Consider the following 13785-nt stretch of genomic DNA (forward strand, 5'->3'; position numbering starts at 1 on the left):
TTTACACCTCTGTGATTAAATTTATTCTTCAGTGCTTTATTCTTTTTGGAAATGTTGTCTCAATTTCTATTTCTGATACTTTATATTAGTACACAGAAATGCAACCATTTCTATATATTAATTTTGTACCTTGCAACTTAACTCAATTCATTTATTAGTTCTTAAGCTTTTTTGTGGAGTCCTTAGGGTGTTCCATATATAGTATCATGTCATCTACAAATAGTGACAGTTTAACTTCGTCCTTACCAATTTGGATGCCTTTCATTTCTTTTTGTTGTCTGATTGCTGTGGCGAAGGCTTCCAGTACTATGTTGAATAAAAGTGCATATTAGTAGTGAGAATGCATGTACTCTCCAGTACTCTTTGCTCACAGTTATGTCCCGGGTCTGCCACTGGGGAGAAGCCAAGTCCATGTTCAAGGGCTGATCCTATTACTACAAGAGAAAAAAAATTTTTGCATCACAGTGCACTATTCCATACTAAAATTTCAGTCCAGTAGGTTTGGCTATACAAACCACCAAACCTATAAATATATCCAGATTCAAAAAGATAAAAAGTACATAAATTATAAAATACTTTAGCAAATATTTATTGAATATCTACTAAATGTTCAACACCATGCCAGATGCTGGAAAATGACAAATTTATTTTTGTATCTAACTTCTACATTTGGTTTGATTTCTCTGCCAGAGGTATACATATATACCCATTTTGAGGAAAGGTAGATTCCTATAATGTTTTATTTAAATGGGCCAACTATCTCAACAACATTAGAGAATTTATTTAATCAAGTACGCCAGGATTCTTTTTCTCCCATTATGGTATTGCAGAAGAGTTTACATTATCACAGCAATTAAAAAAAAAAAGTCTTAGGAATGTTAGCCCGCATATTCTTAGTTGATTTACAGACCCTCATATTCCAGATAGTTTCTAAATCCATACTAAATGCTGCCTAACCTATATACATGACTTAAAGCAAATAGATCAGGTACTTAAAATTGTTTTCAAGTAGGCTAACTTAGTCATCACAGTAGGTAATAAGGAAATTGCATCAACTTCCTATTCCTCTATTCTTTCATGCCTGGCCTCAGGATAGACTCTCACCCAGTCCAAATTGTCTCCCCTTCAGGTTAGATATGACTGGTTACTGACATGGTGTTAATGGCTCCCTAGGACCATGGCTTGTTGGAAGTCATGCACAAAGTCCCCTCTGGGAAAAGGGACTGGAGGAGTAAGGTAGGGTCTCAGCACTAGCGTTTGCAGCTTTAGTTCTGATTTTACATAATGCTCCCTAGCCTATTCCTGTCTATCAGAAATGGGACTTGACCTACAGTGTCCAGTTTATTACATAAGAGGGAAGGGCCTTTGCACAGTGAAGACCCATTCATAGAACCAAATACCTAAATGGTTTATCTTGCTTAGGATTACAAAGTAAAGTAATATGTAGAAAATAAAATACTTTCATGGGCATAAAATGCTGAACAATACAAAATGTTTTCTAATTCACTATATATTCTGATTTAAAACATTACTAAAGTATGACTTTTTCCCAAGAGGAAATAATCATAAACATTTTTTAAGTAATTCCTCATTAAAGGCCTGATATCTCTGGGGCACCTAGGTGGCTCAGTCGGTTAAGCCCAACTCTTGATTTTGGCTCAGGTCATGCTCTTATGGTTCATGAGATCGAGCCCTGCTTGGGATTCTCTCTCCCTCTCTTGCTCTGCTGCTCCCCCCCTCTCAAAATAAATAAACTTTAAAGTCCTGACATCTCCTTCCATCTCCCCAAATGAGATGATTTCATAAGAACCTAAATCTGCGGGGCACCTGGGTGGTTCAGTTGGTTGGGCATCCGACTTTGGCTCAGGTCATGATCTCATGGTTTGTGAGTTCAGGCTCCGTGTCGGGTTCTGTACTGACAGAGCCTGCTTTGAATTCTGTGTGTGTCTCTCTCTCTGCCTCTCCCCACTCATGCTCTGTATCTCTCTCCTTCAGATATAAATGAACCTTAAAAACATTAAAAAAAAAGAACCTAAATCTCCAATTTATCACATTATGGATATTTGCTGGCATGTATTCTTAATAATATTATACTGTTTGCTCTTTTAATACATTCAAACCAAGGTTGTAGTACATGCCTGTATTATAGGTTTAATGTAGTCACCATGTAAACTATACCTTTAATAAACCAAGCTTTGTAATATTATGTTTTCATGTGTATATAATATAATATTAAGACAAATCTAAATTTTTCATAATTATTTTCTAGGTAAAGATATCATATGACTTAATTCAGGATAGCTTTTGATTTTTAGGTAGAGCCATAAGAAAGTACCAACATCTAACCAATTATTTTTAAGTTTTTAAATTTATTTTGAGAGAGAGAGAAACAGAATGCACAAGTGGAGGAGAAGCAGAGAGAGAAGGAGAGACAGAGACAGAGAGAGAATTCCAAGCAGGCTCTGCACAGTCAGTGCACAGCCTGATGTGGGGTTCAAATTCACAAACCATGAGATCATGACCTGAGCCAGACGCTTAACTGACTGAGCCACCCGGTGCCCCAACATCTGACCATTTTTTACTTAAAAAAATCCAGCAACTTCAATTGATTCCACCTAATTCCATGGTGGTTTCAAGACTAATGTATACAAACCAAATACTAGAAATAGAAAATAAAGGAATCAACTGTAATAATCTGGAACTGTCAAAATTGGTACATAAAATAGTCTTCCCACCTCAAAGATTATTGAATTTGTATTGTTTTCATACCTAAAATTTTAAACACTTTAAGGATGGGAAAAGGCCTGACAGATGAGGATAAATATACAAACTGGGAAAGTCCACAATGACCATATTTTTGTTTCAAGAAACAACATTTTAAAAAATGGTTAGATAATACTGTTAAACTTTTTTTAATGTCTATTTATTTTTGAGAGAGAGAGAGAGAGGGAGAGAGAGAGAGAGAGAGTAAGTGGGGGAAGAGCAGAGAGAGAGGGAGACAGAGGATTTGAAGTGGGCTCTGTGCTGTCAGATGGGGGACTTGAAATCAAGAACTGTGAGATCATGACCTGAGCTGAAGTCGAACTCTTAGCCAACTGAGTCACCCAGGTGCCCCAATACTGTTAAACTTTGAAGGTTCAAGAAATATCTAAAAAACATGGCTTTATTTATTAGCTTAAAATTATTTGAAAATACTGAAAAACGCTAAAAAAGTAAGTTACCTATAATCCAAAACCTATAAAATTCCATAACAAAGACGACAAAGTCCTCTACATCAATCCTCTAACCCCTTTCCTCTGAAATACCCTATGCTACACAGATTATTATATATATTCATAAATTTATTTTTATGAAAAGGAAATTGAACTATAATTTGCTTTTTCTTTTTAATAAATAATAGCTACTTTCCTGATCAGTACAAACAGATCTATTTCATGGGTTTAAATAGCTGCAAAGCATTTCATTAAATGAATGCTCCATGATGTATATGATCATTTCTTTATCCTTGTAATATATCTTCCAGTACTTATTATGTCTGTGTGATTGGTAAAAATCACTGTGCCCCTTTACACTAGGGTGGTGGGCAAAGGTTTGGTAAACTTTGAGGTCATCAAAGCATTTTCTTAAAAAATATAACTTAGAAAATAGCCTACATCTGTTTTGGACTGTGTTCTTGATGAATAAAAGAATCAGAGAAAGAAAAGCAGTAGGAAACACACACACACACACACACACACACACACACACACAGAGATGTATAGACTGAGAAAGAGAAAGTGATTAGGTCATGTGTTTATAATGAGAGAATATTAAGAAAATGAATGAGGAAGCTACTTATAAAATGATATTTTTAACTTCATAAGGTGAAGGTGTTTAAATTTCAAACTCTGAGTGCAAGCTAACCCTTACTTTTTTCGTGCTTTAAGGATTTAAGTTTGTTGACTTGTTCAGCAGTTTAAATTGCAAAGTGAAGTTAATGAAAAATGAAAAATCCCGAACAACCTTAGTTGGAAGTTAGCATTACAGCACAGCACTTTCAGAAAGTTATGTTGCAAGCCATTACTATATTCCTTTTGCTGTTACTAACTGGAGATAAGAACTGAGGAATAGGGGCACCTGGGTGGCTCAGTCAGTTGAGCGTCCGACTTCAGCTCAGGTCATGACCTCAGGGTCCGAGAGTTTGAGCACCGTGTCGGGCTCTGTGCTGACAGCTCAGAGCCTGGAGCCCACTTCGGATTCTGTGTCTCCCTCTCTCTCTCTCTGCCCTTCTGCCACTCGTGCTCTGTCTCTCTCAAAAACTAAATAAACATAAAAAAAAATTTTTTTTAAAGAACTGAGGAATAAAGAGCCGGAAAGAAGGCCATCAGCAAACTTTAATAAACAGGGCAAATACAACAGTGAAGGTCTAGATAAATACACTTCTCTACCATTTTTATGCATTATTTCATGTTTAAGATTTTGCCTCTAGGCCAATGATTATATTTTACCTTTGAGATCACTGCCATATGATAATGAAAATAGGGAAGCATGAACGTTGGAGTCTAAATAGATGTGGGCTCAAGTTCCAGCTTTAGGCTTTCCTAGCTGAGTCATCTTGGGAAAGTTTTCAAACTTTTGGGTCTCAGTTTCCACTTCTAAAACAAAAATAACGATAGATGTTTTTGTTACTATGTGTCAAGAAATGCTGGTTAGGAGATGTAGATCATATACCTAGCAAATCATATTGAGAGCACTGCCTTTGCGTAAACGAAACATTTAGATACATACATTACTCCAAGCACTGGTTCCTGAAGTGTGGTTGTCAGATCAGCACACCCCCATCACCTTTGAGCTTATTAGAAATGCAAATTCATGGCCCCCACGGTGACCTACTGAATTAGATGGTTTGAGATGGGGCTCAGGAAACTGTTTTACAAGCTGTCCAGTTGATTTTTATGCATGTTAAAGTGTAAGCACCACTGCCTCAGAGTTCAGCTAGATATGATTTTCATGTGATAATTTCCAGTAATGAACATGAAAGGATCCAGCAGTCATCTACACAGCTGACATCCATTAGGCACAGGAAGCACAGTGCCTGTGGCCTATGACACTTTCAAAGCCTTGTGAAAAATGTTTTAATGTTCTTTTAAAATGAGAAGAAAGAATTAACATCATGATAACAAATATATAACAATCCAGCCTAGATTATCTCTTTAGACCAAAGCAGTTTTGGGGGAAAAAAAAAAACTAACCTTAAACATTTTAATTGAAAATATAGTTTTGGGGTGCCTAAGCGGCTCAGTTGGTGGAGACTCTGACTCTTGATTTCTGCTCAGGTTATGATCTCATAATTCATGGGATCAAGACCCACATTGGGCTCTGTGTTATTAGCACAGGGCCTGCTTGGGACTCTCTCTCTCCCCCTATTTCTCTCAGCCCCTCCCCCCTCAAATAAATAAATAAACTTAAAAATTTTTTAAAAACATAGCTTCATATATAGTACTATAAACCTAGCTTAAAATTTTTTTAATGTGATTCTTGTGGAAGGGACCCACGAAAGCAAAAGTGCCAAGGGTCTAGGAAAGTCACTTGAAAACTTCGCTGTCCATTTATAAATGTTGACGCTAAAGATATCTGGTAGGAACCATTACAAGAAATTTGTGTTATTCTAAGGATATATTTATTGACATTTAAAAAAAATGTTAGTTTCAGCTTCACTTAATCAAGCCATGAAGCATGGTAGGATTATACAAGAGCAAAAATAAGACAATCAACAAGTTGAAAGTGAAGTGGAATATTATATTGTAGAAATTATGTTAAAAACAGAAACTTGCATCCTTATAACAGAAAATTATACATGACTCTCATTTCATTATATTCATTTTATCTGACACAAATGCACTTAGACCTTCAAAAACTATCAACCAGACATAATTTTCAGAACCTGCTATTGTCTTCTGAAACTTATATTTAGTCAAGGACTAACTATATGCTGTGCTTTTTTTAATGTTTATTTATTTTTGAAAGAGAGAGAGTGTGTGAGCAAATGAGGGGCAGAGAGAGAAGGTGACAGAGGATCCGAAGGAGCTCTGCACTGACAGCAAAGAGCCTGACTTGGGCTCCAACTCATGAACCGTAAGATCATGACTTGAGCCAAAGTTGGAGGCTTAACCAACTGAGCTACTCAGGCACCCCTATGCTGTACTTTTAAGTATAGTGTTTAAAAGAACAAGATTGATAATTGCGTTTTCAAAGAAATATATGTATTTAAACTGAATTATTTTATTAATAATTATTAAGCTCTACCAGCATAAAATATGAATCAGTTTATTCAAATACAGCTGTCCCTTGAACAAGTCAGGGGTCCTTGGTCCCAAGGCACCAATCCCTCATGCAATAGGAAATCTGCATATAACTTTTAATTCCCCTAAAACTTATCTGTTGACCAAAGTCTTGCTGACAACATTGTCAATTAACACATATTTTGTATGTTATATGTATTACATACAATATTCTTATAATAAAATAAGCCAGAGACAAGGAAATGTTATTTATAAATCATAAAGAAGAGAAAATACATTTACAGTTCTATGTATTGAAAAAATTCCATGCATAAGTGGAAGCATGCAATTCAAACCCATGTTGGTCAAGGGTCAACTATAGTTTTATATGAAGAATTTTAAATCTGGCTAAAATGGAGGATACAACTGTGATACAAAAGAAGATTTTGTAGCCAAATACAGAGAGGAAGCTTTGTTATTATGTATCTATTACCAACACAAATCCTCCTTCAGTCAGTTCCTGGCCTCCTGGAAAGAGCTCAAGTTGCTTCAGCATTGTAATCTTCAAACCCAGGCCCCAGGTTCACATCTGGATTGCTGATCCTTTTTAGGGCATTTATCATAGCTTTTTACCACAATGTTACTTTGGGCAAAGACATTTTCTGGACTTCTGAGAAGACTGAATTAGATGGTAACTAAGGAATCCAGGTTCTAGAATTCTACAATTCTGAATGTTCCTTGACAAAGATTATTTTAAATATGTTGTTTTATTCAGCAGATATGTATTAACCTACTGGTGCAAGTCCCTATTTAGACAAAAAAATGCATTGCAGATGGAGGATAAAACGTGTCCAAAGTCTTTAAAGTAGAAAAGAAGATGAAGCATTTGTGGAACTGAAAGAAGAACAAAATGGCTGGAACTTAACCGAGAAGGTGAAAATGCTGTTAAAGATGAGGCTGGTGAAGTAGGTAGGGAGGGCCCAGTAGATCGATTAAGGATTTAGGAGTTTATCCTAAGAGCAACAGGAAACCTTTGAATGGTTTTAGTGGGAAGGTGCTTTGATCTGATTTTTTAATTTTTTAAGATCATTATAGCTTTTGTGTGAGAAATGGATTAGAGGGTGGGCAGAGAGACCATGGAATGGCCTGTTTGAAGCTGTTATTACAGTAGTATGGCTGAGCCACCCTGGCTAAGACTAGGATGGGCTCATTGGAATTGGAAAAAATGTGAATAGATTCAAGATATATTCAAGGACATGGGGTGCCTGGGTGGCTCAGTCGGTTAAGTGTCCAGCTCTTGGTTTCGGCTCAGGTCATGATCTCATGGTTTTGTGGGTTCGAGCCGCACGTCAGGCTTCGTACTGGCAGTGCTGAGCCTGCTTGGGATTCTCTCTCTCTCCCTCTCTCTGTCCCTCCCCCCACTTGCACTGTCTGTCTCTCTCAAAATAAACAAATAAACTTAAAAAAATAAGCTAAAGATATATTCAAGGATGTAGATTCAATTAAAAAAAGCAAGTAAAAGATGATTCCTAGGTTTCTAGTTTGTGAAACTGGGTGGATGCCAATACTATGTACTGAGTAAAGAATCTCCGCAGAAGAGTAGCTTTGGAGAGGGTCTCATGCTCTTGGATCCTCCAAAAGATCCTGTCATCAGTCTCCACCCTGTTTTCCTCTGAATTCTGTTTGCATAGGATGATTGTGTTGCCTTGCAGATATGGGTCCTTTGGTCAATACCACTGACCATTGTGGTTGGAGATGGGATGTTTGCATTGTTGAGTATGGAAGACCGGGTTTAGAATTTAAACTTGGTACTGGATGACCAGACTAAGTAAGTAAAATGCTATTAGAAAAGAGAGGGCTTTAGAATTAGAATTAAAATTTTGGGGGGGCGCCTGGGTGGCTCAGTCGGTCGGGCGTTCGACTTCAGCTCAGGTCACGATCTCACGGTCCGTGAGTTCAAGCCCTGCGTCGGGCTCTGTGCTGATGGCTCAGATGGAGCCTGCTTCAGATTCTGTGTCTCTCTCTCTCTCTCTCTGCCCCTCCCCCGTTCATGCTCTGTCTCTCTCTGTCCCAAAAATAAATAAACGTTAAAAAAAAAAAATTTGGGTGGCAGATCTCTGCTTTGTTTTTCCTTTTTTCCCAAAATTTTTTTAATGGAATAATTAGAAAAATAAAGTAGCTTTTTTTATCTACTGTAATTACACATCCATTCAAGCTTTAGTCTAACTTTTCTATTTATCTTTTATGCCAGAATTAAATTGTGTTAAATATGCCAGGTTAGCTTACATCTTAATAGAATTTGCTAAATTTAAGCAATAAAGACATGCTAAACTTGTAATAAAAATTGATTGTATAACTCAGAGAATTGGTTTTGTAATTCTAACATTTTGTATTTCTACCATTCAAAAGCATTCTTAGTAACACCCCTGGGTATCATTCAAAATGTACATATAAAAAAAGGCTACATTTGTAAATATATTAAATATATACATATATATATGCATATATACTAAATATAGCTATATTTCAGGGACATATCCTCAATCTGACTTTTTCTAGGCCGGAATACCTTAAGAGTCACATGATGCTATCAGTTTTTAATTGATAATGTTCACAAGGAGGAGTAGTGATTTCTGAAATATCTTTAATCTTATACTTTAACATGGAAACTGATCATTTCACTTGTAATTGCAGACTCATGGAATTAAACTGAAAGGAAATTTAGAGATTGTTTAATCTAGTGGTTTTCATAATGTGGTCCCCTAATCAGCAGCATGTTGTAACACCTTGGGAACTTATTAAAAATGCAAATTTTCAGGTGCACTCCAGACCCGCTGAATCAGAAACACTAGGGGTGGGGTAGAGCAACCTGTTTTAACAAGCCTTTCCAGGTGATTTTGATGCCACATTTTTAAAGTTGGAATTATGTGTTCCCATAGACATTAGCTGAAATTCGTAACACAAAACAATGGACTTTGTCTTAAAGATCCTACCTCAGGCTGCTCAAAAGACGTCTTTTATATAACTACACCTTGTTTCCCATTCCATGTATATTAGTTTTCTGCGGCTGCTGCAACAAAGGACCACTAATTTAGCAACTTAGCAAAAATTTATTATCTTACAGTTCTGTAAGGTCAGTGGTCCGGACGTTCTGTCTCACTGAGTTAAAATCAAGCTGTTGGCTTTGCTTTCTGGAAGCTCTAACAGAATCCATTTCCTTGCCTTTTCTGAAAGCTGGCTTCCAGAGGCCACCCACATTCCTTGACTTCCCACACCTTTTTCCATTTTCGAAGCCAGTATGCATCTATTTTTAAATGAGAGATTATTTTTTAAAACTGTATTTTGGAGTCTGTACAAAGGAGTCCAGTCACCCACATCTGCCTGTTATTTACACACCTCAGTATTATACTGTCACTGGCACAGACTATGTCATAGAGCATCACAACTGGATCATTCAACATCCTCAAGCAACAAATTATAATAAATTATACTCATTATGTTACTTACACTAAATCAGGAAAGGTTATTCATGTTAGGATAAGGTTTTAAAAGAAGTTTTAAAGGGAAAGATTTTCTGCCTATGCCTTGGCTAACAGGACAAACGAATTAGAGCAGTTCATTCCTCAAAGACTGCACTTTAATCATACCTTTTCTGCATCAATTTAGTGGCTGTTGGATTTTCAATGATACATAGCAGAAATTTTCGTTTTTTAAAGAGGAATAATGAGGGATTTAAGAAAAATGTTCGCTTAGAGGACTACACACCTAAAAGAATTGAGTTTTGGTGGTTGGAGCCAGGCATCACTTCCCTTTCCTGTATTCCAGATTTTCGTTAATGAATGCCTTACTTTTATAATTGTAAAAAGCCAAAGAAAAAAGGAAAAGAAAAAATAAACATGATATAATAACCTGCAATTAATTAGAAGACCTGATTTGTAAGGCAGGGTATGGGTTTTGAAGTCTCAGGCACGTATGACAGGATTTTTTTTTTTTTTTTGTACACTGTCATCCAAAATGTACTGTAGACTCTTCCTTGATAAATTATTTTGAAAGCTTCTTTTAAAAATGAAGACCACAAATCATTTTCTTAACATGTGGTTGCCCTACTTCACTCTACCTACTCTCTTCAGTTGACTATGGTTTCAATTCTAAGGCCTGGTCAAAGAAAGGAACTTCTAACATTTTCTTAGGCAACTGTGGTGCCACAGAACCCAAGCTCATCACCAGCCTGGCTTAGAAGGGCTCACACACCAGGTCTGCCATGGGGCCCTCGGCGGTCGAGACTTTTTTTGGACGAAACGCGTCCAGGCCGAGTCGGCGCCGCGCAGGGCCCGCTCCACCGAGAGCCACGGCGTCTGGAGCCTCAAGTCGGTGTTCCGTGCGGCGCCGCAGACCGTTCTGCCCGCGAGCCGAGCCCGGGCTCCTGAGGGGGAGCGGCGCTGGGGGCGGCGGCGTCGCGGTGGGGGCGGGAGCCGGGCGGCAGCTCCAGCGCCCGTGGGGGAGGAGCGGCAGCGGCGGCGGCTGGAGCTGCTGTGGCGACGGACGCGAGGCGGTGGCAGAGGAGACCCACCCCTGTCCACATGGACAGTCGCAAAGGCCTCCGCTGATGCATTCACGCCTGGGCGGGGTGGGCGGACGGCCGTAGCGGCGGCGGCGGCGGCAGAGGGAGCGAAGGGCCTGGGGGCGCCTGACGGTCGCCGAGACCTCGCCGCCCCGGCGCGGCGGCTGCGGCCATTTTACGGCCCGGGACGAAGGGAGGTGTGTTTGTGTGCTCGCCTTCAGCCTCTCTTCCTGGGTCCCGCGGCTGGGGAAAGCGTCTCAGGCGGCCTGGGTAGGCGGTGGATGGGGAGTCGTGGGCCGAGAGGAACCGGGCCCGGGAAGCGCCGTCGCCGTCGCCGCCGCTCGCGTTCCCCCGGAGGGGCCTGAGGAGAAGTCCAGGCCGCGGGCCTTGCCACCCGCCAGCCCGCGGATAGGCCCGGGAGCGCCTGGCCTGCTTTTGTGTAGGCCCATCTGGCCGTGGGAGCGCCGCCCCCCTGACGGCCGAGTTCTAGGCCCGCAACCCTGCGGCGGCTACCCTCCTGCGGCGCGGCCCCTCATCCCGGCAAGCGCGGCGGTGGTGTGGGCCATGGATTAAGAAGGAGGCGGCGTGGGAGGAGGAAGATGGCGGCTGGCAAGAGCGGCGGCAGCGCAGGGGAGATTACTTTTCTGGAAGGTACACCTATTTCTGCCCTTGCAGGGGATAGGGTGGGGGAAATACAGGGAAGTGTGGCCCTCCTGGTCTCCGGATATTCAGTTATTCGCACAGGGTGGGTTTGGGGGCGGCAGAGGTACTGGGGGGGGGGGGGCGGGAGCTGCCCGGGCGATGGCTGGGAGGGAATGTGCTGCGAGCGCGCTGGGTTCGAGTCCGCCGGTGCGAGGAGCTTGGCTGGGGGCGGACATGGCCGAGAGGGCGCGGGTGGATACCGCTGCGAGCTGGAGTTGGTGGGTGTCCCTTGAGAGTGCACGCGTTAAGTCTTTGACATTTTAAATTTTTTGGTGGTGGCCTAAAGATGAGAGCGGATGGCAGTCGCATCTTGTTTGGTGTTGATGGAAAGTTTCAGATTGCTAAGGTTGGGTGAAATTGGGGGCCAATCCTAAGTAGGGAGGGGAGAGGTAGTTTTACTTGGGTATGTTTCATGTACGCTCTCTGCTGTTTCTGTTTCGCAGAGCTTCGGGCTTCCTTTTGCATCCAGTATTCAGATTAAGTCTGGCCATGTCTGATGTTCTTACGAAATGTTTTGCTAAAGATATTTTATAACATAATTTATCTGAAAATATAGAACGAGATTCACAATGTCAATTTGGGGACGGTCACCAAAGCTAATAGACAAAGTTTGGGTGGTTCCATTTTTATTCACTTGTGAGGGAAAGCCAAACATTTGTTGTAGGTGGACTAAGTCTTAAGAAAAGCTGCATGTTATTGTTGGGAATGGTGGTAATGGGTAACAATATTGGTTCCTTCCCCATATAAATACGGACTCTCAAATACTGATAAATCCGTTGTGACTGTGGACCAGGAACTTGAGTGTTTGCATTGCTCAATTTGAGTATGGGTTCAGTGTTTATCCCAAATTAAATATAAATTGTTTATAAACATGTTTGGAAAAACGAGCTTACTGTGCAGTGATTGTTAAAAAGGATTAGCTGGATACTTTCACAACGTTGATTTTCATATACAAGATAAGCAATCTTTAAAAAAAATAATTGATTAGAAACATTTCTCAATTAAGAAAATATATCTTAACTGTGGTGTAGGTATTCTGTAAGAGGGTGTAGAGGGATAGGTATTGCCTTGTTTATGGTTTTATTAACAGCACCTGGAACAGTGCCTGGACTACAGTAGGTCCTCAATATTACTCTGAACAAATAGGGCCTAATAGAGGTGGATAGGGAAAGAAATCTTAATTTTCTTAATTCTTCCTTGAGTATAGCAAAGCAAAAAAACAAAAACAAAAGAAACACTTACATGGCTATGCAAGCCAGCCTTTATTTAAAAGTGATGGGAGTTTTGTATGGGATTCCTAGTGGGAAGATGTGGAAAGCTTCTAAGTTTTTCTGGGTTCATTTCATATTACCTCTGTTTTACCTCCATTCTTGTTTGGGCAGAATAGATATCTATTAGAGGCCGAGAGTGGTGCAACTTGTGTTACAGGTGGTGTTGTGTGCTGTTATTTTTTGTTTTGCTATTGGAACCTCCAAAGATGTCTTACTGTTACTGATGCTTACTTAGTACATTCAGTATGCAGATGATTGATTATATTTTTGTACTTAGGTAACTTTTGGACTTCTATAGGCTTCTGGTTCAGTTTAAGTTCTAACTAGATGAACATAGGAAGGATGGAAAGAGCATAAATACAGCCAACAAATATTGGGCTGATTGTGAATTTCAAGCTATCGTTCTTAGTTGGCTCTAACTTAAGGGTCTAGGAATGTACAGTTATAATAATTTTGAGTTTCACCTTGTCTTCAACATTCTCATAAGGAAAGCAAATGGTAACTTGTTTAGAATATGAGCATAAGGGAAAGCAAGGATTTCAGTTTCTCATATCTGGTTTTCATATATTGTACTGCATTAATAAATAAGTAAAAATCCATTTAGAATAATTAAAAAAAATTTAATGTTTGTTTATTTTTGAGCGGGAGAGACAGGCGGAGTGCGAGCGGGGGAGGGTCAGAGAGAGAGACAGAATCCGAAGCAGGCTCCAGGCTCTGAACAGTCAGCACAGAGCTTGACTCAGGGCTTGAACCCACAACTGTGAGATCATGACCTGACCTGAAATTGGACACTTAACCGACTGAGCCACCCAGAAGCCCCTAGAATAATTTTACTCCATGTTTTCATAAAGTTCCCTTTTTCACTTTGTTCATGTCTACTCAGACCTGACGACCTACATAAAATGTCCCGCTGCCACACATACAAACCCATGGTATTCCCTTATTCTGTTTTATTTTTCATAATGCTTGTCACTTGATAAATTTGTTTTTC

General features: G+C 39.9%; 1 protein-coding gene across 2 annotated transcripts in view; it reads left to right on the forward strand.

Moving 5' to 3' along the window:
* The first annotated feature begins 11318 nt into the window (after positions 1–11318).
* SENP6 (SUMO specific peptidase 6) overlaps positions 11319–13785 on the forward strand; it is a 117079-nt gene continuing 114612 nt past the window's right edge. For both annotated transcript variants that reach the window (XM_030315860.1, XM_030315861.1), the window contains exon 1: positions 11319–11472. In XM_030315860.1, the coding sequence (XP_030171720.1) occupies positions 11421–11472 (52 nt within the window). In that variant the 5' untranslated portion in view covers positions 11319–11420. The remainder of the gene's footprint in view (positions 11473–13785) is intronic.

Source organism: Lynx canadensis, chromosome B2, assembly GCF_007474595.2.
Source record: "Lynx canadensis isolate LIC74 chromosome B2, mLynCan4.pri.v2, whole genome shotgun sequence".
Taxonomy (NCBI): Eukaryota; Metazoa; Chordata; class Mammalia; order Carnivora; family Felidae; genus Lynx; species Lynx canadensis.